The following is a 26592-nucleotide window of genomic DNA, read 5'->3' on the forward strand; positions in this document are numbered from 1 at the left end:
CCTGATCAATGAGTTTTCCTTGTTTGACTAAAGAGAGGTTGAAGCCAAGTCCCCTTGCCTCTAATTTGGCCTCTAATCCTTGTAGGTACATCATGAATAAGAAGGGTGACAGTGGGCACGCCTGCCTAAGTCCACGTTTCACCACTGTGGGCTTGGATACCTGTTTTTCCCACTGTTTAACTACCTTGTTAGTTTTATAGATTTCCTTTAAACGATTAGTGCCTCCATCTTTTACACCTAGTGTGTCTAGTATTCCCCACAAGTCCTCTTGAACCATGCTATTGTACGCTCCCTTGAATTTCTGCAGGCCGGTAGGAAGCTTCACAGCGCAGCGCCTGATCTTGTGAAACGGCGCAGCCATGCAGGCGGGGCATTTAGTTCCCTCCCTATTTGTTGTATACTACTGTCCTTGTGTACATCGTAGAACACATAACAGTAATGATAGCAAACAGATCATTGATTCGGGTAGGCTTGGTGTTTTTATTTAAAATGGAACAACGAGGAAGCTGCTGAAGCTCGTGCCTGTATACAGCTGCTTTACATGGAGATGAAACTTTAACGAAAAAAAAAAAAAATGTAATGATAAACAGTAGGCTCATAACAAACAACATTTCTCTGAGGGGGCATGGAATATATGTCCCATGCAAGGCTATGCATTTCAGTCGTTACTGCATTAATTATGTACACGTACTGCAGGGCATGCAAGTGTATGCAGACACACGCTGACGAAATGACATTTTTTGCTACATACAAACGTGCACCGCACCAAATAAGACGCACGTGTTTGTATAGTCAGGGAACACTCGTGAATATTGATGAAATCACACAGCTCGCTTACAGTACAAAACAAACACAATTGCGAACAATAAAATGCGACGCTGTTTGAAGAGGCGGACCCAGGTTACGAGGAGAATTATCAGTATGGCATACACACCACGTGTCAAGCTTTTGCAACATCAGAAGAGACTAAATATGGAAAGTTGCCTTTGTAAGTTAACATGACAGTACCAAATGGAGAAGCCACACGAGAGAACAATTCATCGTGGGCTGAAGAATGTGTTTTAAATATTATACACAGCTTTGCAAGATAATATCGACGAGTTTCCTCGTCTAGGTGTGGGAGGTGTAGGCCTGATAGAATGCGATGTTGCTTCAGAGCCTTTCTTTCGTAATATTGCAATTTTATTCAACTCTTTCAAACGCGGCACCGTAAACTTCTACTGGGTGCTCGAACACGGCAAGCAGGTCGCGGGGCAAAATCTTTGTAACATTTTATTACCGAAACAGCGATATTAGCAATGCTTGAGCTGCACTTGCTGTTTTCTAAATTGTAACCTCCTCAATCTCATCACTGTGATCAGGAAACAGAGAGAAAAAGTACAGCAGTAGTACGTAGAGAAATATTCAATTTCAAGCCCTTTAGCAATATCATCTAAACAAATTGCCAGTTCACTGTTGAATTCTCGATGGAAACAAACAGCTGATCAGGGACGCAAGCTTGGCTTGGCACTGGCTTGGCCGTTCATACAGAGCCAAAAGCCGCTGCAGGAAACTGGATTGCGGATCGTATTGAGACAAAATATTTTATACATTTTTGTTTTCTTTGTTTCATTTCTCTAATTGCTCTAGTGATGGCGTGGACCGCGCTTCGTGATCTCATGTACCGGCGCACTGTTTTTAAGTTTAGTATGGCGCACGATAATACATGATTGCGTGCTTTAATTTAAAAAGGTTCGCGAGTATGGCAGCAACACTGCAATGTCGGGAAGAGGCACGGGGAAGAGGATAGTAGTAGAACTAGTAGCAGCTGCATGCCCGGGTGGAGCGACTGATGCCCAGATGGAGGAATATCAACCCGATCCCTTTTGTGTTGGCCGTTCTGGCAGTTCCGCCAACTTTATAGAAAAGAGACGACCCCGTCGCTTGTCCTCTTCTCTTTTCCTTCGGGCATCAGTGACAACATTGACGGACGACGTGTTCGACTTCACCGTGCACGTGAGTATAGGTTGGTTTTTCATTCGAGTGAATTCTTGTTCAGATTTGCAACTTGTCGACTTCATCCTGATCACCTGTCACCGGCAATAAGTCACATACGTGTGATATTTAGGTGAAATAAATGATAATGCACATTTTCTGCTCCATTTGCGTGACTTAGCTACACCAGGACATGAGGTAAAGCCTTTGTCGCCTAGCCACTAGCAGGCAAGATCGATCACTCGCATCCTTCAGTTCACGAATCAACGCGCCTGCCTTAAAATTAGTAAGCTGCTCGCAAAGAAATCTTACCGAGGCAATTTTGTTTTCTGTGAACAATGCACCGTAGATTTGTCTTGAATAACAAAAAAAAAACTTTAAAAATAAAGGGTGTGTCTATTCTCCCGGCAACCGGGATAATTGTTCAAAAAAATTTCTCCCGGCAGTCGCCTTCCATTGGCTCTCACATGTCACGTGACTAACTGCCGGGAAAAATTTTTTGTATTATTTTCCCGGCAACCGGGAGAATTATTGAAAAAAATTTCTCCCGGCAGTTAGTCACCTGACATATAAAAGCCAATGGGAGGCGACTGCCGGGAGAAATTTGTTTGAAGAATTCTTCCGGTTGCCGGGAGAATTATAATTTATTCAAAGAAATTTCACCCGGCAGTCTCGTCCCACTGGCTCTCGTATGTCAGGTGAGTAACTGCTGGGACAAATCTCCTGGCAGTTCTCCCGGCAGCGTAAAATTTGTCCGCATTCTAACGGCAGCCGAACATGCACTCCCTATACACTCTTAAAAAAGTGAGTAAAAAGTTAGCGTCTGCAAGCAAATAAGTAGTAACTGCAAAGTTTACTACTTTTCTTGAAGCATTACTAACCTTTTGCAACCTGTTTACTACGTATGCTAGTAAGTAGTTACTAGCTGCAACCGTTACAAACTGTTTACTACTTGTTTACTACCTGCATTAGTACCCAGTAATTGGAATGAAATAGGTAGTAACTGATGTTGCTTCTAAATTTTTGCAATCCGGCCATGAACTAAGCAAATTAAAATAATAAGTAACTCATATTGTATCATATACAAGACGAATCGTCTCAACGTTTCATTTTTAAACGGATTGATATGTGGGGTTTAACGTCCCAAAACCACCATATGATTATGAGAAACGCCGTAGTGGAGAGCTCCAGAAATTTCGACCACCTGGGGTTCTTTACCGTGCACCCAAATCTGAGCACACAGGCCTACATTTCCGCCTTCATCGGAAATGCAGCCGCCACAGCCGGAATACGAACCCGCGACCTGAGCGTTATCGCTGGTGGCCGCATTTATTCGAGCAGTGAAACTTAACTGTTGCATTTGCGCACTCAAGCCCAACAGTTGATCTCGAAATAATCTGGACTGCTCCCGGGAATTCTCTCGGCGCTTGTGCAAGGCAGTAATTACACGTGCAGTGGGCTGGTAACATAAAAAAAATAAAAGGTCACTTGCATGATGCATTAGATAAAAAAAAAGTTGCGCAATAGAGATATCTAAGCATCATTCAGCTATTATCACAACGAAGAGGTTCAAGTTAAAGACCCATAAGCAAGTGCTGCACGCATTGTAATACACAATTATAATAAACTAATATGACAGGCAGATAGAAATGAACCAGATGGTCAAAATTAATGCAGAATCCCTCATTACGGCGTGTCTCATATTAATATTATGATTTTGGTACATAAAATCTCAGAAACTATTACTTTCTAACAGCGGATATATTGGCACAGTGAACCATTAAATTGCACTGAGACTGTGTTAATGAGTCGGTACCTAGTTTTGGCTGCTGTAGATATAACTTTCACTTTTATATGAAATAGAAACGACATAATTTTTTATAAGCACGGCTGACCCAAACACAAACATTTAGTATGATATAGTGCTCTAGGCTGGCATTTTTTATAATTCATCCCGAGACACAAGTGCCGACCTGTGCCAGACATGCATCCTAAAGTAGGGGCTATATAGACCGCGCGAGTCATTTACTTAGTACTGTAGCATTAGTGTACTTTTTACAACCATGTAATCTTCGTGTTGATGGTGACACAACGCAAAATTACTGGAAGTTGCATAGTAATGAGACATAAATTAACCAGTGTTATCAATGGTGAAATGATGTGGCAAAATGGACAGGGTACTATCAGTTACTACCTTTCTTTTTCTTAAAGTCTCTAGAAGATGCTACCTATGGTAGTAATTAGTAATAGCTAGGGTAGGAACAGTTACTAAATGCCGTTAATAAAGGCAAAGGTAGTAAGAGTTACTACCCCTAACATTGCTAACTGCACAAACTACCTGGATTGCAACACATGTGGCAAACCATTACTATCCCAATGTTAGCAAGTACTACTACCTTTTTTTGAAAGTTGAGAGCACTGTTAATTGAATTTCTACAGGAGCACAAAAGCCAACTCATATGTAATTCCAACTTTGCCTCTCACGGCCAGCCAATACTGTAGGTGAGATTAGAAAATAGAAAAGTGTAGAAAAATATTTTATTGCACAATCCCGAAATTCTATTATACTATACAGGGTGTCCCACGTAACTTGAGCCAATAATTTGAAAATGAGAGAGACTTCAGTGGTGAATTGAACCAAACGCGTACTACTCGCACTAGCCTATAGAGACTCTGGCTAGTTTTTCTCCCCATACTAATTAACTAATCATTCTTAATTATTTATTTTAATATTTATGGGCTGGAAACCCAAAATATGAACACTGACATGTTTCAGAAACTACCGTTTAAATTGTTTCCTGTACGAAACATCTAGCGCTGTTATATTTTCCATGTAAAGAAAGCCTATAGCAGCACTATAGCAGTGCGCTCGCAGTCCGTCACACGGCTCCTTTTCACATTTCACGGGCTTTTTTTAATCAGGGGGGCTAGCCTGTAGGTACTCACTAGCTTGTGAATATCTACAGGCTAGTGCGAGTAGTATGCGTTAGGTTCAATTCGCCTCCTAAGTGCCTTTCACTTTCGAATTCTTGGCTCAAGTTATTTGCGACACCCTGTATATGGAGGTGCTGCTTTTTTCACAAAGGCAACATGCTACTGCGCTGTAGCAGTGGTTGTACACGAGCCACATTTCCACAGTTTTGTCTTGGGTTTCTGTTTTACACCAACACATGGAAGGTGGTACCATAATAAGCACCAGTCACACGATACTGCATCATGGTCATCTAGTTTTGTTTTGCATTTTGTGCACTTCCACTCCTCGTCCTTTTTTACACTAAGGACCATTTGCACAGCTTTCTAAGCATCATCTGTGAAAAAACGCCGTACTAGGTTAATGTCAACCATTTCATCTCGAATGCCGTCGTGTATGTCTTCAGGCCTTGCTTCCACAGATTCTTCGTCAAGTAGTTTGCCTTTGATAGCATCTGATGCTTGCCGCTTCCCCACCAGCCAACTGAGCATGGCTAGCTTTTTCTCTCTCATTGTAAGCTCAGAGAATGGTCCCAGACTTGCCGTTCTCTTGCGTTTTTTTGGAAGGCCAATAACTGTTAGCACATGACCTTTAGGACGACCACATTTTCTCATAGCAACTGGCACTTTGATATTTTGAAGGTCAGAAGGCTGCGACAAAGAATTCTCATCTGTGCTGGCTTCATCTTGTCTATTGCAGTGTTGGCTGCTTGAATGCTCGCTGACTTTAGTGCTTGCTTCCGAGAGCTCCTGGTGATGTTTCGCCTCTTCCGAGGCTCTGCACAGTAAATTCTGATCAGCATTGCTCTGTACATCCACAACAGACCCCGGAAAACCTTCCGAGTTTGCACTTTCAGCTGCAACTGCAGCTGTCAAGTGATGTGCAGGCTCATGTGCAGTAACATGAACTTTCGAGCCATTTCTCCAATGGTCGAGAATTGTCTCTAGGAGAGCCAGCCTCTCCTTGAACATTTCCGTGGAGCATTCTGATGCCATACTTGCAAGCTTCGATGCAACGCCAGCTGCTTTTTTGAACTTTTGATGTGCTGACAATTTTTTTTCATTGCTGTGAGTGCTTACTTGCACATGCTCTACGTCACTGCACATATCACTCTTTCTTAGTTGGATATTGGCTACATAAGTATCTAAAAACCAGCGCTCAGCACATAGTCCTTTATCGTACTTGGGCATGTTGGATGCCGTTCGTACAACGAAAATGTGTCGACAGGGCAACAGCATTGATTTCCTGAAGGCACACGAACAATCTTCAGTTGTACAAATCTTGCCATCAGTAATAGCAGAATTGATTTTTTCTGTCGCAGTCATGGAAGCTTGTAGCTCTTCATTTAAATGACGAAATGCATAGGGAGTCAGCAGGGTGGCGTACAATTTGGCTGCTTCATAGCCATTTGGTATTACTATCTTCTTTTGCAGCATAACAGCTGCTTTGTGAGCTTTCTCATTTCGCCGAGTGTTGATCAAGGCGAAGAATCGCTCAACAAACAATTCCAGAGAACTAAAGCGCTCTACAATCTGCTTTAGCTTAGAGTTTAAGCACTCTGCTCGGTTGTTCGTGGAGTTGAAAAAGTTGCCGCACGACCACTTTGATCCCATTGTCCATTCTGTATGAATGGCATGCCAGTTGGTAGTGAAATATTCCACTACTCCCTTTGCTGCTGTTTGCTGCAGCAAGGCAAAAAGCTCATCATATTGGTCTTCATTTTTTGCATAGACCATTTGCTGCAATAAGTCCAGAGCAGTGTCTTGTTCAGCTTTTGTGATTCCCAATTTCTGCACACTTACTTCTCTGCGGAATGCTTGCAGGACATGGAAAGCACATATATGTAGTGCCGAGGATGGAAATAGTTCTTTTATTACCGGTCGTTCCTTCACATCTTTGTCCGCCATGGTCACCCTCACTGAGTTCCAACTGGGATTCAAATCTTTGAACTCTTCGAAAAACCAGCGAAGCGTGTCGGCATCTTCAGTCGAAAACAACCCAACAGCGACAATTTCACTCTCTCCATTACCATTCTCAATGATGACAAGAAAGCAAGACATTCTTGTCTCTAACAACTTGTACGTAGCGTCGATAAAGATGACTTCAGGCCAACATTGAAATGATTTCTTCATCACATCATCTTGAATGTAGACAGCCTGGAGCTCACGGTTTTCATCTGTAAGCAAACGTACTGTTGCGTTGTGCTTCTCTTGAAGCATGCGTACAACTTCGGGCAAATCATTCCTTGGTTGCAACAGTCTATGTTTGGCTGCAATATTTGACAAGTCCTTGAGAAGAACAGCACTACCACTCTCCTTCTCCATTTGTTCTCTCACCATCATCTTGTTGGCCTTCATTTTCATCAGCTCACGAGCCTTGTTTTGAAGCTCTGGTGCCAACCTTCTCTGTTGAGGTAAATGCCGAAAAATTTTCTGGTCAACGGGATGATTGTGTGTCAAGTCGAGTGACCTCACTTCCAGGAACTTTCCTTCCTTCTCCACAGCAATGTAGATATTGAAGCTGCAGTCCCGTTTGAATGTCCTAAAAAGAATGGGGGAAGGAAAATAGAAATAGTATATGCATTACAAGGGCGAAATTCCAATAGCAGCTCATGAATAGGCAAGTTTAACAGTTTAACGACGTGCCACTTTTGTTACGAGAAGACGCTCTCATGCCAGCAACAGTGATGACTCGCCGATTTTGCGATTTGCGTATGCAAGCAAGCACTTGCGCGAAGGCGTTCTACGTCGCGTCGCGTGCATTTTTGCGTATATGAGGTTTTGGCTTTTTTTAAGTGGTAGACGGTTCGCAAATACTAGAGGTCCGTTCGAATCACCTGCAGCGATCGGAACCGCTTCACGACTGTGCACGAGAAGTTGAGTTGAGAAAATGTGCAACGCGAGTTCAGGGGTGCAGGCACAATGCGCCACCCCAAGCGAATGACAAGATGCCGAGACGGTGCAGGCCGTATTTTTGTTTGCTTAATTACTCCATTCTTTCAACTAACACCCTCCGATGGCAAACCGTACATGTGCACAGATTATGAGGTGCAAATATCTGGGCAAAACACGCTGCTTAAGTTACGCCTAAGTGCAACCTCGTCTGCTCAGCGGCACGCGCGGCTGCACCATGCCGGCACCACGGCGTAGAAGGTGCCGGAAAAGGTGAACCACCTACTAGTGCAGCACAGTTCAGTAACTCAACCCAAAATGCAAATGAAGAGCACACGCATAGCCGCATAAAACTACTTACGATGATTTCCGCGCGCCTTTGTTGGTGCTGATAAACTTCGCGCCGCCATGGATACAGCAGTATCGAAGCTGGTAATACTTCAGTGACTCCGACATCTTGCTGGCCAGTTTCCCCACGCGGTTTTTTGCCGCCGCAATGGTCCTTGCGTCCCGTTTCCATAACTGCACGCAGTTTTCTGCACTGAAGCGGGAGATACACGCTTCGAGGTCTTCAAAAGTGCCGAAGCGATCACCAACCGCAAGCTGCACTTTGCCGTCCTCAGCCTCTTGCATTAGTAAAGCACTCGATGGTCTGATGTCTCGTAATAAATAAAAGATACCACGAGCAAAATAAATACGGCAACGAAGCAGCAACACACGTTGCACGTGTTGCGAGCGGAGACACGTGTACGAATGGGCTCGTCACGCACGCAAGGCTTCGTCTGTCCGGTCTCAGGTGGTCCCAGAACGGGTGGTGGGGTGTTCTCCCCGGCAGTTAGTCACGTGACATGTGAGAGCCAATGGGAGGCTACTGCCGGGAGAAATTTTTTTGAACAATTATCCCGGTTGCCGGGAGAATAGACACTACCAAAAATAAATGTCGCGACCTCTTAGAAAACGCCGTGTCTAAGAGCTAGACGCGTCATTTTGTAAAAGGCTCATTAAATTCAGTATGTTTTCGTAGTTTCTGCTTGAAATTATTATTGTCTATGAATTTCATGGCCCAATCTTTTGCTTTGGCTGAAAATCTCGGCGGCAAAAACTTTGTTCAGTGTCCCTTTAAGGGCAGGTGTAGATGCCATCATTTCAGTCGCAAATCTTTTTGCTAGTCGGTCAGGTGGTTAACAATAAGGGTACTAACTAGAGTTCCAGATTTCATCAGCAACACATCGTCATGGCTTCATCAGATGCTGCATTATATACATTCTATCCTCGTTTTTAAATAGGTGTACCGTATGGTCCACTGTTACAGGAAACAAGCGAGCTCATGGACAGTTAGCCATGTGGTGCTAACTGGCAGCGAGGCTTGTGAATGGGACGCATGCGCATAGAATCGGGGTGCACCCAGTTTTGTCTGCCATTTCTCCGCCTGTACGCATGACAGCCTTGGAAAGTGCATCCGTATTTTAGCTGCGCAATTTATCTAGCCCAGTGCCTCCTGCTTCAGGGATTTCCTGTGAGCACAAAAAATGCATGATTTTAATCGTTGCTGCAGTGTTTTGCAAGTTGTCACCGTAAAGCACATCATATTTTTCGCATAATGCTCGCTGCAACTAGCAAGTTTCGATGACTCAAAATGCTGTTCAGGTCTGATGTAGCAAACATTTTAAGCTCGTCCTCGTGACCATGAAATATTGGTTTATTAAATAATGGAAGGCAGAGTTGGTATCAGTTGCTTTACAGTGTGAAAATGAAAAGTGCGAAGGACCGTGCCTCGCAAGTAAGCCCCGAGAGCATGAGCAGAGAAGTAGCAGATGAGGATGCTCATGCGCTGCATTTCCAAATCTCACCAGCACTAATGCTTGACGGACTGCTGGCCACGCACTAGCGTGTTCTTTCTGAAACAGGACTTTGGCCCTGTAAGCAAGTTCTTGAAGGGCATAAGTAAAACGTAGAATGGGCCCCCTAAATGCACCCATCCTTGAACCATTGGGCTTATGAATTAGTGCCCTTTTCAAAATACAACTATTCTGAGCTATAAATTGTGACAGAACAGTGCACGAAGTTTAAAAATGGGAAAAAAGTCTTTAAATGTCCCCTTTATACATAGTGTTCTTGTGATGTCACTTCTGCCGTTGTCGCCCTCTCCCACCATGCCCGGGTAACTCCCTGGGTACCTACGGCAGTTCACGTGCTGCAGTGCGGTTTGTTGGGGGCTCGTCATCTGTTGCTGTGAACGATGTGGAAGCATTGTGGTTTTTTGTTGTCTTACTTTAATGAGCTCATTGGATTAGGAAGGCCTCGCTCGTTCACTCGATACAAGACCAGATAATCAAGATGTGCGACACATATACCACCCACGGCGTACACCGGCTGCCTGCCACAACCTATGAGGGCCTATTATCTTGCTTTCACTACAAATTGCCTGGCCCAAAAACAAGTGAAAGCTAAAATCTCTCGAGCCGCAATTTTAAGAGTGGATGTGCGAAGCGCAGCTGCTCCCATCGAAAACTAGTTGTGCAGAGCTAGGCAAGTTTACAAGAGATATAATATTATAAATATATTGTCACGGCCTGCGCCACCAAAGTAGCAATGCCCCCCCCCCCCCCCCCCCAAGTGTTTTAAACAGTGCTGATGTTGAGCTTGAGCCTCTTTGATTGCAATTTATAGAAATAGTCGAGGAAAATATTATACAAGGCAGATAGCGACTTTGCGTGGTGTGTGCCGCGGTAATGCCAGTCATCACTTTATTTTTCGCGTATGCTTTAACACACTTTTCACTTTGTATTTTGCTTTTGTTGTACGCTAATGTACAGTGAAGTCACTGAACATGATAGAGACCGTGTATAGAATTAATTGACTAATTAAAAAAAATCCTGACGCCCAACTTGAACCGATCGGCTATACTTCAAAGTGAACTAATATTGTTTCCCATTCTTTATAGTTTGTTTCAATGCAATACCAAATCTCCGCGATCGCCATCACGATTTTAAACGCCTTCCTCGCCATCATGATTTTAACTGCGGACAAGTTTGTATGTACAGTATCTTGGTAAGCTATATCTGTTTGCAGGTAAATACTTGGCTATGGCACTTACCCGTAATGAAGTTGCACCTGAAGATGCAAATATTGCAAAGTTTCTTCAAGTAGCTTTTGTTAATCTGCACCAGCCAAATACGCTGGTACTTTTAGGAAAATCGGAATGTGCGTTCTCAATTTCAGGTTATAACTTTCAGCGAAGAAACACCCTAAGCTCTGCTCCCTCTGCGTGGACTACTGAATCAACTTGCCTCACTAGCAGCTCATAATTTCTCAAACTTGCATCGTAAGGCAAAACTAAACGGGTGCAAGCACGAGGAGACAACATGGCAGCTGTAGGCGATAGATTCGGTTGGTGCCCGGGCATGTTGGTGGTGCATTTCGGAAGTGACGAAAAGGCGCTGCGAGATGCACGTGCACACTTTGTATAGTTGCTGTATTGGACAGCAAACTTTTTTTCTTATCTGAGCAGTTTTACCAAAGGAAGCTTCATCATATGGCGTGATAAATGAAGCGAATCCACAGGTTGAACCACATCATAGCCTCGCTGTGCTTTTGTACTTTTTTTAGCTCGCAAAATTTATTTGTACATATAAGTGACAACTTGCCAGTAATAAGGCAGCACTTGTTTCTTTACCATATGATCATCTCCGGTGTCCTGCTGCCTTAATATTTCAAATTCTAAGCATTTACACCATTGTATGCTAACTTTTCCTTCAAAGTGAGACAAGCCACATGTGTATCGTAGATCGAGAAGCATGCCAGTTTTACGTACTTGCAAGGTAAACATCAGAAATGCACAGTTGATCAATAGTACTAGTTAAATGGTGCATCTACATAGCAGAGTACCTGTGGCATCTCGGGAACAAGATAATGCCACATATGTTACAAGAGATAATTAAAAAAGACAGGGGACGTTCCGTGAACAAATAGAAACAAAAATAAAATGGCACGTGGCAGCGAGCGAAGGCGACAAGGGGGGGGGGGGGGGAGCCCGTGGGACTTCAGCGGATGAACGTAAGGTGTGTGTTTAATATGTGGAAGAAAAAAAAAATTCAAAATTTTGGCGACTGAAATGAGGGTGACTTAGTGAGTGCGCTCATGACGAGAGTAAACACGGTTATTATTATTATTTTTTTTTTTTTCAAATCTCTTTTGAAAGCCACAAGAAATCTGTATGTGGTGCAGCCTAACAGAAGGTCCGTGAAGGCAAATTATGAATTCGTCGTTGTACAAAGGCCTTTTTTTTTTTTTTTTTTTCATGCGCACCATCCCCGCCGCGGTGGTCTAGTGGCTAAGGTACTCGGCTGCTGACCCGCAGGGCGCAGGTTTGAATCCCGGCTGCGGCGGCTGCATTTCCGATGGAGGCGGGAATGTTGTAGGCCCGTGTGCTCAGATTTAGGTGCACGTTAAAGAACCCCAGGTGGTCTAAATTTCCGGAGCCCTCCACTACGGCGTCTATCATAATCATATAGTGGTTTTGGGACGTTAAACCCCACATATCAATCAATCAATCATGCACACCATAAATAGTGCTCAAAATTTAATTGCATATGTTGTTTTCATCCTCGCTGTATTCCGTGCTGTTTATGATGTAAAAAAAAAAAGTAGCACGCTGAAGTGGTGCTGCTTTTGGTCAACAGTTGAAAATGGCGGGGTGCATGAATGCGGAATACTGCCGCTTGCACTCAAATCACTCTTGTGGTCACCTCCCACTGTTTGCAACATGTGTTGTGTATACACAGCTGCATATTTCCTAGCTAGAAAAATTTGATTTTAGGTGTTTCACGCCATTTTCCATGTAACTATTCCACAATTGCACACACTGATCAGCAGGCTTTCAATTGCGCTGAAGGACACAGGTGCCATAAAATTCAAAGTCGATTCTTTCGAGAAACCGTATGTAAAGGCTGAAGCTTCATGTGTACATACACACACACATACCATGTTGTTTTTTGTACTTTATGAAAGCTGCGAAGGTCTCATGTGCCTCCAAGCGTAACCTGTCTTATTTATTCTCCATCACCGCAAAAGTTTTGTGAGTTTCAAATAAAAGTACTTTGCGCATGGCCACTTTTGGGTAATTTTTTTGTGTAGGTGTTATTTGAGCAGCCTCCAGTGTTTACTTTATAAGCCTGTATGTATATGTTGCATTATAAGGATGCAGAATGTGTGTAGCTGTGCAATATAGATGAAGTGTAAAAATTAAGTGTGTCTATTGCAGTGTTCTTGCAACCAATCTTACCCCCGTATTCTAGAACGTCCCTCCGCTCAATGCTTCACCTTCACTTGAGATGGCTGATGGGAGCGCCGTCTCTAAGCAGAGAAAATTGCTGCATGTCAGCAATAATCTGCTGTGATTCTCGAGTAGCGCAGCGTCGCTTTCAAACGAGCAGCGGCACAGTGCTCAACTCTGTCAAGTGAAGGGTGAAAGTCGAGTCGGGGAGCGTTTATGAATATGGGGGTTAGTTTTGTTGTCTTGTTAACCTGCCATTAACACTGGATTGATGCTACTTTGCTCTAGCTGTACAGTGCTCTCCAAGGCTCAGGGAGGCACCGCACGGGGAAGGCTCGGAGCAAACCATGCGTGAGTTTCCTTTCATTGTTACACTATGCACGTATTAAGTGATAGACTTTAATGTATGCTATTTGTATTGTGCAAGTTTTTGGGGACATACAACTTCCAACACTTATATGTTCTGACGAAAATCACGCAAGAATGAGAGAAGCTTGTGCAAAAATTATGCAAGAGTGTAAGAAGCTTTTGCAGAAGTCTGTGAAATGAAGTTTTGGAATTTTGTGGCAATGTGTCATTGTACAGTGGTCAACAGTCTTGCTCAGCATGCTTGACTGCAGGGCTCCCGGCTGCACAGGCGCATCTACGGAGTGCCTGATGCATGATGGGCCAAATGTCAGCCTGCACACTGGTGCCTCTTATCCCCGTTTGTCTGTTACATCAGTGTCTCTTGTAAAGGGGATCAACTGTGCTACCTTTTTTTTTTTCGAATGTAATGAGTTCTTTTTTCAGATCATTGTTGTTTTAAGGTAGAGCCTCACATTTCTATCAAATACTGAAGATTCTATTTTTCCTTCTAGATGCTATGAAGTCACTCCTTGTGTTACAATAGAGTGAACACTGTTATGAGAAAAGCTACTTTATGGAGTTAACTCACTCCATATTGACTTAACACACAGAATTGGTGAAAACTACACTCCATTCCAGCTGCATTAGGAATAATATTCATTTGCATACTTCTGTTTCTTTTGTTTGTTTGTTGGCTGGAGGTTTGGAGTATAGGGTGGCCAGAGGGCACTGTGTAGTCTTTCTTCATCTTCCCAATTTTGTGAACATCAATTGATAGCCGTATGGGAAGCAGCCAGCATGCTGAAACAGCGGTGCAAGCATGCAAGATGTTCACCATTGCATGCAGTCAGTTGCTGTGAGCAACCTACTGCGTACAATTAACTGCGAGTGGTGAACTAACGTTGCACTATGTGTGCCTCCTGGAAAGCTGCAATGGTAAAGTGCCACAATCGTATAGTAACATGGATAACATCGCAATTTGTTGAATAATTTTGCAACAGAATCAATGGAGTTTTGGATAAATTTGTGTATCTACCTGGTTCATCAAAGCTACAGAGTCAAATGCGGTATATACTCGCGTATTATGTGTACTTTTTTTGTCAATCCGGTCATGTGCGAAGCTAGTAGGAATCGCTGGCCTAAAAGCTCAACTGGGAATATATGTTGCAGGCGCTGTCACAGCTGTCTCAAAGCGGATTGTCATTTGTTTGCTAAGCCTGTTCAAATGCCCCCATTTTCTTGAAGTTCTTCCGAACGGTGCTCACAAAAACCAGTTCCCACGACAGCGTTATACCAGAGAACATAAGTACTCTCCAATAATTGTCGGGAACCCAACGTAAAGTAAGATGCAGACAAGGAAGCGCGATGCCAACACAGTGCTGTGTGTGTCGCCCTTCATGTGTGTGTGTGTCCATTCCTTGTCCCAGTCTTCTATTGCGTTGTGTTCCCTCCGATATCTAACCAACACACCCAAGCTTCTATACTAAGTCTTATTCAACGCACTCTTCTGCTGGCTCCCATACTGAATATTGCATGTCGAAGAACTCCACGCTGATGTGCTTAGCGGTAGCACGGTTTCAGTTTTCTTCGGTAAGCTTTATAACAGCAATCTGCCTCATATATAATTATTGTAGCCTATCACAAGGAACGGTAAAAACGCAATGGCCAGATGGCAAAACCGAAAAAAAAAAAAAATGAGTGCGAAAACCTGGCTCATCTAGTTGATGTGACAGGTCCTTGCACGCGTTCAACGTCTGTGCTGTGTCTCGGGAATACATTCTTGCCGTGGAAGAGGTGGGAAGATAGGAGGCAAACCTTTAGGCATTTCGGACTACACATACACAGGTTTCAGTTTTCAAGTTCGATATTCTAGGGAAAGCATAAAAGTTCATGGAAGAAGCGACCTTGCACTCAGTCCATTTTGTGTAAGACTGCACTCGCCTGCTCGACAAGAAATGTGCCTGACCAGAGCATCATGAAGTCAAATGTGTCTGTGTGTGTGCTGGCAAGGTGGCTCGGGCTGGTTGGGGAGGGCAAAGTATGCGAGCAAAAAGTTTCTTGTAGTAAAGCAGGCTGGCTAATTATACTGGTGAGCAAATTATGTGAGGATGCAGATTGTGCGAGTAAATATGGTATGTACTCTTGTATGTTTCAGCTCTATTGCTACGGATCCTGCGGATCCAACTTGGCATCCGGCAGCAACAAAGAGAGGTTCTGCAGGAGGTGCGACAGCTGAAGCACAAGGTACGGCTCTTGTCCGTGCCTCAGCACGCCCAGCCAGCACAGCGCCCCTCTGACCTTCCCCGGCTGCCTGCTGGTACAATTGGAGAAGTGGAGGCAGCAGAGGCAGCTGTGCAGAGTAAAGCTGTGGCTGCGGCTTTGGTGTATATTTCTTGATTTTTAATATGCCTATGTAACATGCAGAAATTTAGTACTGCTTTAAGATACTGTGTTTCGGGAAACAAACTAGTCAGGTTATCTCATGAGCCACTGTACTACAGTCGAATATGAATAATTCGTACTCAAAGAGGCCAGAAAATTTGTTCAAATTAAAAGAAGTTCAAAATAATGAAAGTTACCGTAATTACTTGAATCTAACACGCACCTTTTTTCCGGTTAAGAGAGTTCATAAATCGCATGTGCGTTAGAATCGAGTACGAAAAAAAAAATGAATATGGTCATTCTATTGCCATCGCCACTTACAAAATGGCCGCTCCCTACGTGCGTCGGCATGGCGCGTCGGTCATTTCTGCCTATGTGTTTCCCATGCGCGGCACTTCATACGTGTGCTGAGGAGTTCGTCATCTTGTAGTACATTAGCATCGACGGTAGCATCGACGGCATGGTAGGGCCGACTCCAAAAACTCGACGAGTGCACCACAATGCTGCTTCTAAAAGAAAAGTCGTCGCGTTTGCCGGAACGGACAGAAATCGGGCCGCATCGCGGTCATTCGGAGTTCCCGAAACGTGCGTGCGGGACTGGCGGAAACAAAAGCAGAATATTGTCGACAGCAAAGATTCACGCAAAGGCTTCAGTGGACCACAGCAGGGTCGGTTTCCACAAATTGAAGAGCTGCTCGGCGAGTATGCGATTAAGCAGTGAGCGGCACAGGTGCCCGTGACGACAGAACTGCTCCAAGTGCAGGCTATGCAGTTAGCCTTAGAAAAAGGGCTAATGCAGAGCCATTTTAAAGCGAGCAGGTGCTGGCTAACGAACTTTATGAAGAGAAAAGGCTTTTCCCTCCGAAGGCGAACGGGCATATGCCGGAAGTTGCCGGAGGAGTACGAAGAAAAGCTTCAGAGTCTTCAGAGGTTCCTCCTAAACTTGCAGCACAACAACGGCTACCTGCTTGGGCAAATCGGGAATGCCGATCACACGCCTCTTTACTTCGACATGCCTGGCACCACAACCGTCTAGAAGAAGGGGGCAAAGCAAGTTTGTGTACTGACATCGGGCCACGGTAAAACTAGAGTGACAGCAATGCTCTGTTGCACGTCAGATAGGCATAAGCTTCCCCCGTACTTCATATTTAAACGGAAGACGCTCTCAAAAAGAGTCGTTTTCGCGAGTGGTGTGATCAAGCGGGCCAACGAGAAAAAAGGGTGCGCGTTGCAACCGATGTCTTAGTTTTTTTTTTTTTTTTTTTTTTGTCGTGGAAACCGGGTGCGCGTTACAATCGAGGGCGCGGTAGAATAGAGTAAATACGGTAAACGAGCGGAGGGCTCACCATGCAGTGATGCATGTGCATGGAGAAGTTTTATTCACAAATTACAGGACATCCGTCATTAATTAAAGTAGTCAATACATGTCTGTACACGTTGGCCTTGCAACGAGTCAACAAGTTTTGCGTGCAGTTTGCAAAGCATTTGTACTTCGGCTTCAGTATTCTCCTGGCAAAAGAAGTTGCGCGCGGCAATGTCCAGTGCTGGCACTCTTCGAAGACAACTGTGTTTCCACTGTTACCATCTGCGCTGCAGCCGGAGCGTGGCCAGCACATGATGAGAATAAAGGAGCGTCTCCACCTGGAGAAAAGCAGATCGGCATTCGAGAGAGAAACACTCCGCGGCAGCTTTTTTTTTTCTCTCTCTTCATGCGCGGTGTTGAAAGGAGAAGAGTCTCTACATAGCAGGAACGAAAAACAGGGAAGCGTGACACCGGCGCGTTGCAGATCGGCATGAGAGAGCCAAGTCTCTGCGACAGCTTTTTTTCGCCTCTTTCTCTTCATGCGCAGTGTTAAGAGGAGAAGGGTCTCTACGTGGCAAGGACGGAAAAAGCCGTAGCGGGGCACAGGAATGTCGCAGATTGGCATTTGGCAAACATTCCACCGCAGTCTTTTCTTTCCTTTTCTTCATTTTCTTCTTCAAGCTTAGCGATGAGGTGTCTGAAGTGCCACCGCAGGATTGGGCAGGGTGCTGAGAGCATTTTCGGAGCGCGGTATAGCTTTGATAGGACCACAGCGTCAGTTCGAATTAAGTGTGTTGGAAATAATGAGATTCGACTGTATTTACTATAGTCCGTGAAGTCCGAGTGAACTGTCCTAAGCTAGCAGACGATGTAGGCGGCATCGTGTGTTTGATGGGCAGTGACTAGCAATAGCCTGCTTAAAACAGACATTAAGTAATTTTGTTCATTTATCACCCTATTTCGTGTCCGCTGCGGCTCTCTCTACTTTGAGCTACAGTTCACCCTGCCTTGTGTTAGCCGATTTCTTAGTTTTTTAAAAATCTAACATGCACCCAATTTCGCAGTGTGAAGAAAAATGCACCTTTGTTTATTGTGATGAGATTTCTATAGCGACATGCCTCTTTGTTGGCTATCACAGAAAAATATAAACAGCGAATGGTGCGACCATCTAGTGCGACCTTTATTTTTCTATCAGTTTCATCTATGACCAAGATTTGGTCGCTCTAAGGTTGCCTCTTAGTACGCCTTGATCATGTTCATTTATCTTGTTGTGCTCTGCTTACAATGCATTGATTAAAAACATGTCCAAGCTTCTTTTTGAATTCCACATATTTTATCGTTTTTCACCTGTAGAAGCTACTCCTGGTCAACATTCAGGCAAAGACATTGTAATCTCGAAGAAACGTGTACTGGAATTTGAGCACTGTACAAAGTAATTATACTATTTCATAGCTAGAATCAATATTTATTAAGGGTTATAACAGTGTTGTATTTGATTTCATAACAGCGAAACTGCATTCAGAGAAGGACTCTGAAAGGTTCTCACACTGAGTGTGAGAGGGCTGATGTGGAAACCATTTTAGGTCAAGTGAGTTGAAGTTAGCGTAAAAACAATGAAATGTTGTGATGCCCAAAAATTCAAGTTGTTGTTTTCAGTGTCCTCTTCTTGCAGATTTTTATCATGAAAACATCTCGATGTGCTGTTGCGTTTACCCCATCTATGCTTCTTGCATTTTTTTACAGCGCAAGCACCTCCTGCAGATTGGGGGACGTGGCCTCCGAGAAATTGGTGTGAATGCCATGAAGGCTGTATTGGCACATGACGTGCAAGTGCTGTACAGCCTTCATGGCAGAAAAGGGAAAAGGGCCTTTGTGAACCTGAGGCTCTGTAGATTAGTGACAGGTTAGACTTGTTCATTGTTTTATGTGTGTGTACCCTTGTGTATTCTCTGTACTGCAGTGCTTCATGTGTACTATGGTATTTCTGTTCTTGTATGCAGATGTCATCTGCCAAAAAGCTGGGTGCGACCAGGCGGAGGCCCTCAACTTTATTAAGAGGTGGCTGCCAGGGTCTGGTGATCGCTGTGGGGGCAGGAAGCGGCGCTTCAGAGAAGCATTTGTTGTGGAGCAGCCCGATGATCCCCACTCTCAGAGTGCAGATTATCGGCTGCTCGCGGCAGCTGGCTTCCTGCCCAGCCACAGCAGCCAGGGCCTTGACAGCACCACTGTCACTGTGCCCCCAACGCAACCTGTCCTGCAGTAGAGCGGGCCTTTTTTAGTTGTGTATATATATTTTTCAATGTATACATTTTTTGTTGTACCGAATAAATAAAAAAAAAACAAAGAATAAATAGTCTGCAGACTGTCGGTGGTGCACTGTTCGGCTAGCTTATGCTGATTCGGAAGCACCATCACCATGTTTTAGTTACAAAAAAATGCTCTAAACTATGAATATTCTCGATTACCATGTGGGGGACATATGTGGGCATTGCAAGTGGGGGACATACGCTTTCAACATTTACTTCTTAACGACTTTTTTCGATCTGCTGTACCAAATACCAGTACCAAATAAAGCACTCGCTATTGCAAAAGATAAATTGGTAAAAAAATAAACTACACTTCTAGTGTTAGCAAAGGGAATGAGGTATAAAAAATGAAATAGATCGAGTAACTGCTTTCAGTTCTCAGCATTCAATTTTCTGTTGCCCCAAGTATACAGGGCTGCAAAGCTACAAGAGCGGGTCATCGAGGCATATTGTTTAAATCTTCCGGTAAGAAAAATTCCCTACTGATAATGGTTACATAATGGCAAGCCAATCAGTAGCCAATATTCGTCGTGCAGGAAACATCGGTGTAATAACGGCATTTGATTGGCTGCAATGTGGCCCTGGATTGGTCCAATGTCGGTCGTACATCCGTAGCCAATATTCGTCGTGCAGCAAACATCGGCGTAAAAATGGCATGTCATTGGCTGAAATATGGCCCAATGTTGGCCGAACGTTGGCAGCTTTGTCGGCAATACGATGGGCCTTCGTCGGCCCAATACTGGTTGCATACTGGCTAAAACATCGGCAAAACGTCGGCCCATCATTGGCTTGAACGTCGGCCCGACATTGGAAGAAGTTGCACTTCCGACGTCGGCCCGACGTTGGTGCCGATGTTAGCCGATGTTGGTCCAAGATTGGTCCAACGGCGGCGTGCTGCCTGGGATCCATAGGTTCATTAGCGTCAGTTGCGGGTGTAATGGCACAAGTCGGTAGAAATGGCTTGTCTGGATAGATCGGGTCTTCGAAAATACAATTTAAGGTCTCGAGGCTTCCCAGACACTCACCGCGTAGCAGGATGTACGGGCAAGCAGAAACGTTGCACGCATAAAGTACCGCCGAACCATTGGAAAAGTTGATGACGGCAAACGGGAGGACGATGGTTCGGTGTTGCACCCTAGCTATAGTTGGTTGGAACAGGAGCGTCGAGTTAGTGGCAGCAGGGGAAAACACAGGCACTAGGACGGCGGACAACGGCGCGATGCGGACGTCAGCTGCGGCAAACACTTTCGAGGGACTGTGGTGGTCGATATCAAGGCACGGATTCGTCAACGTGAGTTCAGCACGAGCGCAGTCGACGAGGGCCTGATGGGTAGAAAGAAAATCCCATCCTAGTATGACGTCGTAAGATGAACGTGGGAGAACAACAAAGTTGACGGCGTACCAAACATCTTGAATAAGAACGCGTGCTGTGCACTGAGCTGTCGGCGCGATGAAATGGGAGGTGGCTGTACGCAGAGCAAGATTCGTAAGCGGCATTGTAACTTTTCTCAAATCGCGACACAGTTTTTCACTAATTACAGAAACGACGGCGCCTGTGTCGACAAGTGCACGTACAGCAACACCTTCTACTAGCACATCAATTTCGTTGGTCGGACAAAGAGGAGGCCTTAGAAAGTTCGACGACGACGCAGTTCTTGCCTCCGGAACTGCGGCTGTCAGTTTTCCTCTCGAGCGGGGCTCGTGCGCCGAAGCATCGGGGAGACAGATCGGCGACGGGGTGGTAATGACCGGCGAGAATCGACGGGGCGTCGTGGGGACAATGAGTCGGTGATAGAAGAAGATGGTCGCGGGGGATTCTGTGCAGCCTGGTAATTTGCAGAATTCCCATGGTCTGGAGGCTGGAAGTTGCGACGGCGACAGTAGCGTGCTATATGTCCCACGAAACCGCATGCGAAACAGATGGGTCGATTATCCGAGGTGCGCCATGGGTTAACGACAGAAGGTGCAGGGGGCGAAACGGGATGGGGTGCCGTGTATGTAGGCAGCGTCGTAGAGTAGGAGGACCCGGTGCCCCGGTATGCGCCAGAGACAGGTGGGGCTGGGGGTCTAGCAACGACGGCAGCGTAGGTCAGCGGCGTAGGGACAGGTGGCGATGGAGGCAGTGCTTGCGTGACCTGTGTCTCAATGACCTGGCGTAGACGTGGGTCTAACGAGGTCACTGGCGCGGATGCTTCGGCCACAAGAGAAAGCTGACGCGCAACTTCCTCACGAATGAATTGTTTGATTTGGGGCAGTAAGACGGTGTGATCAGCAGCGACGTCATGTACGAGGGCGGAAACTTCAGCCGTATCTTCTGCGGCCCTGCGCGTCGAGACACGCTGCTTACGCAACTCGTCGTACTCCTGACAGAGCTGGACAACATCGGTGACGGTCTGTGGATTCCTGGCGACGAGCATCTGGAAGGTGTCGTCGTCAACTCCTTTGATGATGTGCTTGATTTTGTCGCGTTCGGTTAGAGATTCATCGACGCGCTTGCAAAGGGACAAGACATCTTCAATGTAACTCGTAAAGGTCTCGTCCCTGCGCTGGACTCGACTACGGAGACGCTGTTCCGCGCGAAGCCGGCGCACGGCGGGACGGCCGAAGACCGCGGAGATGGTGGTCTTGAAGGCGGACCAGTTGGTAATTTCGCCTTCGTGGTTCTTGAACCAGAGGCTGGCCACATCATCGAGGTAAAAGCGCACGTTTGTGAGCTGGTCGCAGGCGTTCCACTTGTTGGAAGCGCTTACGATTTCGTACTCGACGAGCCAGTCCTCGACGTCTTGTTCATCGTTGCCGCGAAAAATTGGTGGGTCGCGTTGCCGAGGCGCGCCAGTACAGTAGACTGTCGTTGGTAAGGCAGCTTGAGAAGGGCCAGGAGCAGTCATGGTGAACGGTGAGGGTAGCGTCCGATTGCGAAGTTCCAGGTTGATGGGAACCCCGGCTCCTCCACCACTTAAAATAGAGGTGTTGTACGTCGAGAAGGGTTCAGACGTAGCTTGGCAAAATGTCCTTTATCAGGCAGGTCTGGCTAATGGCGAGCGGCGTGCGCGAGCTACTACTGCAGCCACCGATCATCATCGTCTTCTTCGTTGCCAGCAGAGCGTCCGTTACTCAGATTCATTAATTCATTACAATATATATATATATATATATATATATATATATATATATATATATATATATATATAACCACTGCAAAAATATACCAGGTGTACCTAGAAAAAGGTGCACCTGCAGTTTTAAAGTTTAAAAGAAGCAATGACATGCCAACCATCCAAAATAGCACGCCCGAGAAAGGAGCATCAATCAGTATCACAGCAGCTAAAAGCCTGCTAACAGCTGAAGGTAGTCATGCTGCTCTTCCATTCAAGTATAGTGTACACTGAGAAAAGATACTGAATATACACCATCAGCAAATGACAAAAGCAATACAGACAGAGCTTTCTCTTATAATACAAAAAGTCTTTAGCTGAGGAGGCAAATAAGTCTTTGGCACACAATAAGTGCACAAAAAAAAAGCTGTCGCACGAGGCTGTCAGCGCTTAGACAACACAGGCAAAAATACAGTAGACTGAAGAAGGGAAAATTTATAGCAAAAGTTACCATACTCCTGAGTTCTTGCTTTGCGTGCAAATGAAACTAGCGTGAAGTTGAACACTAGATTAAAGCACCACAATCAAAAATCTGGAAGTCAATGCTTTAGGAATAATACAAAGTACTGAAGAAGCATGCAAAGAGCATTCCTGTGAAGGCAAATATAAAAAAAGACTGAAAGCTCTGTGGCCCTGAACAAGACAACACCACAACCAATCGAAGAGCCGTTCGGACACACCAGCAGTTCTGGCCAACACTAAAAAGTCACAAAAACATACCTTTAATGCCTTTTTACAAGAGAACTTCAAAAGAAATGTGCATACACCAATGCCAGAAGTATCGATGGAAGCTATTACTCATATTCAGCTCTTCATTTAAACACTGACAGAAGATACTTGTACCTGGATGCTTAATTACTTTGGTACAACTCAAGAGCGTCGACGCCAAGTGGCAAAAAAATTATGATGGAAGACTACAATGTGATCAAATGCACACGTCAACCACCAACCAAGGTCCTATGCTAGAGTGAATATCGCAAAAAGTCTTGAACGCCTAATGTCACTGGCTCATACTCAGCGTTCTCAATCAAAATCTTGACCTCCCACACAGCATATTATTTCAACAACCTGCCACCTCTCACCATGTCATGAAACAAGCTCGAGTATACACAAACCCTCCTCACCGTTAGGTAGTTAGATAGCTCCACTAGTGCTTCACTCTCGGAACACATAGACCAGGGCCGTAACTAGACGGGTAGTGAGGAGGTTCTGAGTTCCTGAAGTATTTTCATGCTCTGACTTTTCGTCAACAATAGCTTAATCTGGGCAAGTTGGTTCATCGTGGTTGTGTTCTAGTAACAGTGAGAGAAGTTCAGAAAGAGACAAAAAGGACAGGAAAGAGCGCTGACTGCCAACTAAATTTTATTGAAGGTACTACGCCCACTTTTTTACAGAGTACAAGAACAGTGCTCATGCACAACGACACATGTGAGACCATGATAATATAATCTTAACTGAGAAAAGAATACTCTCTCTCCGAATGGATGAGTGAAGGTATACTGATGCACTGATCCATGGCCTTCCTGACAAGAAAATGCTTTCACAGTCTCTCTTTCATTTCTTGTTCTTGCTTTTTTCAAAAACAGTGTTTTATGAAACATAGAACTGCACTTACATTCTTTACAGTGTATGGCCATGCGACTACCATAGCCATTCTTAACATTTTAAGCATGCTGTCTTGCTCAAACATTGGGGCATTGCCCAGTTTGTCTTATGTTTACGTTTCCACGTGTCAATAGTATCTCATACACAACATTATATTGGCATTCAGTATACCTATTCTCGTGACGAATGGTGAAATAATGGCTATTCCTGTTGCTTTTTAGTACACACACTTTTGAAAAATTGCAAGGGATGGCAAATAACGAGATAAAAGCATATCGGCTCGCTATTTTCTTTATATTGTGAAACACCTTATGTACGTACGGTATAGCATGCAAAGATCTTTGGTCATTCTGTTTTTATTTTGGTCCTGTTTTGTTTAACTTGACTTTCTGCAGGAGGGTTTAGCACACGGGTGTGATGGTGCTGTTGGGATATCCAGCATCCTTTAGTCTTTTAATCTGGTTTTTAAGGCTTACCTCATCCTTGTGCTCACATGACTTCTGAAGGGTGGCCTCAATGCACGTGGTGGCAATTCCTCTGTGTAAATTTTGTAACTGTGTAATTATGTGTTATGATGTACTAAAAAAGATGTCCCAAGAATCAGAATAAGTGACAGTAGTCAAAGTTTTTGTCACTGCCTTTATACAAATACCAGTTTATTTGTTGCCTCCTGCAGTATTTTAGGGCCTCTTATATAGATAGGATGTTTTCTCACTTTTATTACATTTTTGTATTGATGATGCCATATGCTCAGGAGGTATAATGTCGTTATGTTCTTTCTGATAACTTCTAGCTTCTGAGCAAAGATAATGTTTCAGAAAAATGAAAAAAGGCTAGCATAATATTAAGACATGGGAAGAAAGCAGAGTTTATCAAAAATGAATGCATTAGTTGGGAATGAGAAAAAAGATGGATGAAAGGTCAGTAATGTCAATTAATTTATATTAGGACACATGAAATGTAGCAGAGGGTGGCAGGTGATTAGTTCCAATGAGATCGAGAAATTATCAGCCATAATATGAAATTGGCTCATACAGGACAGGGAACATTGAATGGGCTTCCACCCTGCAGTGGACACAATATAGGCTTAACGCTAACAATGAGCAAAGCCTGTGAAATTAATGCTCCATGAAATGAGCAGTACTGCACAGATTGCTGTGCTAGACTTCCCATTTTGCATGTTTTTAGCAGCTTATCCTGCTCGCTGTTCAGACACAAAGCTTCACCAGAAAAACAATGTTATACTTGGTGAGGATAATGCCAGTGAATCCAGTGTTTTATCTACACCTTTCCTTGCTTAAGTCCTCCTCCAAACTATACGATTTTTCTTGGAAATGTTCTGCTTACAGCACACCAACCGATCAAGAGAAACAACTTTATTGGGGTCCTGCAGGACGCGCCCTAGTATGCAATCACCATTTCACTTCACGTTACAACATACTGGTGGTAAAAATATTCTCTGGCAGGGTACAGAAGTGCATGCACTGAACTAGCTTGTGCAGCGCGGTCTATTCCAGAAAGCTGAACCTATGTTTGGTACAGAATTTTGTAACCACACGATGCTTGCACAGATTAAATGTGGCCACACATAGCAACTTCTGAGCTTTTTTATGAAATGATCTCGCAGTATCTGAAAACATTTGTTTTTTTGTTTACTTCATAGTTCCCAGTGAAATATTTCTCTTGTTCCTCTTATTGAATAATGGCATTTGGTGTGCACTAAGGTGTTCCTAATGCCTCACTATGAGATCAGAAAAACGATTCTCTTTGAAATTGCTTCACAAGCATTTCCTAAGATATTGAATGACAGTGCTTGCACATGTAAAAACATTTGCTAGTTTTATTGAGGGTTGATGATAAAGGGAATCAGTTGGTGCATCCAAGCCGGACAGAGATTGACTGGCCCTGAAAAGGGCCGTTTAGTTATATATCTTGCAGCTTGTTCCAGGTAGACAGGGCTTCATTCTGTAGAAATGGTAACTCATCACACTGGTTCCCCAGCATGAAGAACATAACTTGATGCTAACACTGACTCAGATGTTCTGAAATGTCATAGAGGGTACATGAAGGCTGGGTACATGAAGGTTGCAGTTATACTAACTGTACAGTCAGCATGCTTGTGTGATATGTGCATAGCTGCATCAAAGCCACGTGTGAGAATTGCGTGAACAGCTGAAAATCTCAATGGCAGCATAGCTTAAGAAGTCTGTCATCCCTTTTTTGCCAGTTTCCAATATCATCCTTCCCTTTTCATGCATCTTCTTTCAATATATCTGGGGTTTTAATTCCCAAAACCACGATATATTAATGAGAAGCAAATTTTGAACATCTGGTGTTCTTTAACATCTTCACTTGTTTGCAGCGCAACACCAGAAACACAGG

The 26592-nt window shown here is 44.3% G+C and overlaps 1 protein-coding gene and 1 long non-coding RNA gene across 3 annotated transcripts in view; one reads left to right on the forward strand and one right to left on the reverse strand.

The window, feature by feature from the left end:
• LOC142777283 (uncharacterized) overlaps positions 1-26592 on the reverse strand; it is an 87704-nt gene that overhangs the window by 29728 nt on the left and 31384 nt on the right. The gene's annotated exons all lie outside the window — the stretch shown is intronic.
• Positions 1553-19495, forward strand: LOC142776338 (uncharacterized). Of its 2 annotated transcripts, none has more exons than XM_075879843.1 (5): positions 1553-1995; positions 13400-13462; positions 15615-15841; positions 18888-19047; positions 19145-19495. In XM_075879843.1, exons 2-5 carry the CDS (start codon positions 13459-13461, stop codon positions 19405-19407), a joined length of 654 nt encoding a protein of 217 aa, XP_075735958.1. In that variant the 5' UTR covers positions 1553-1995; positions 13400-13458; the 3' UTR covers positions 19408-19495. The 2 variants fall into 2 exon arrangements, with proteins under 2 accessions (XP_075735958.1, XP_075735959.1); XM_075879844.1 differs by having other exon boundaries at positions 15615-15703.

The sequence above is a fragment of the Rhipicephalus microplus genome, chromosome X, assembly GCF_043290135.1.
Source record: "Rhipicephalus microplus isolate Deutch F79 chromosome X, USDA_Rmic, whole genome shotgun sequence".
Taxonomy (NCBI): domain Eukaryota; kingdom Metazoa; phylum Arthropoda; class Arachnida; order Ixodida; family Ixodidae; genus Rhipicephalus; species Rhipicephalus microplus.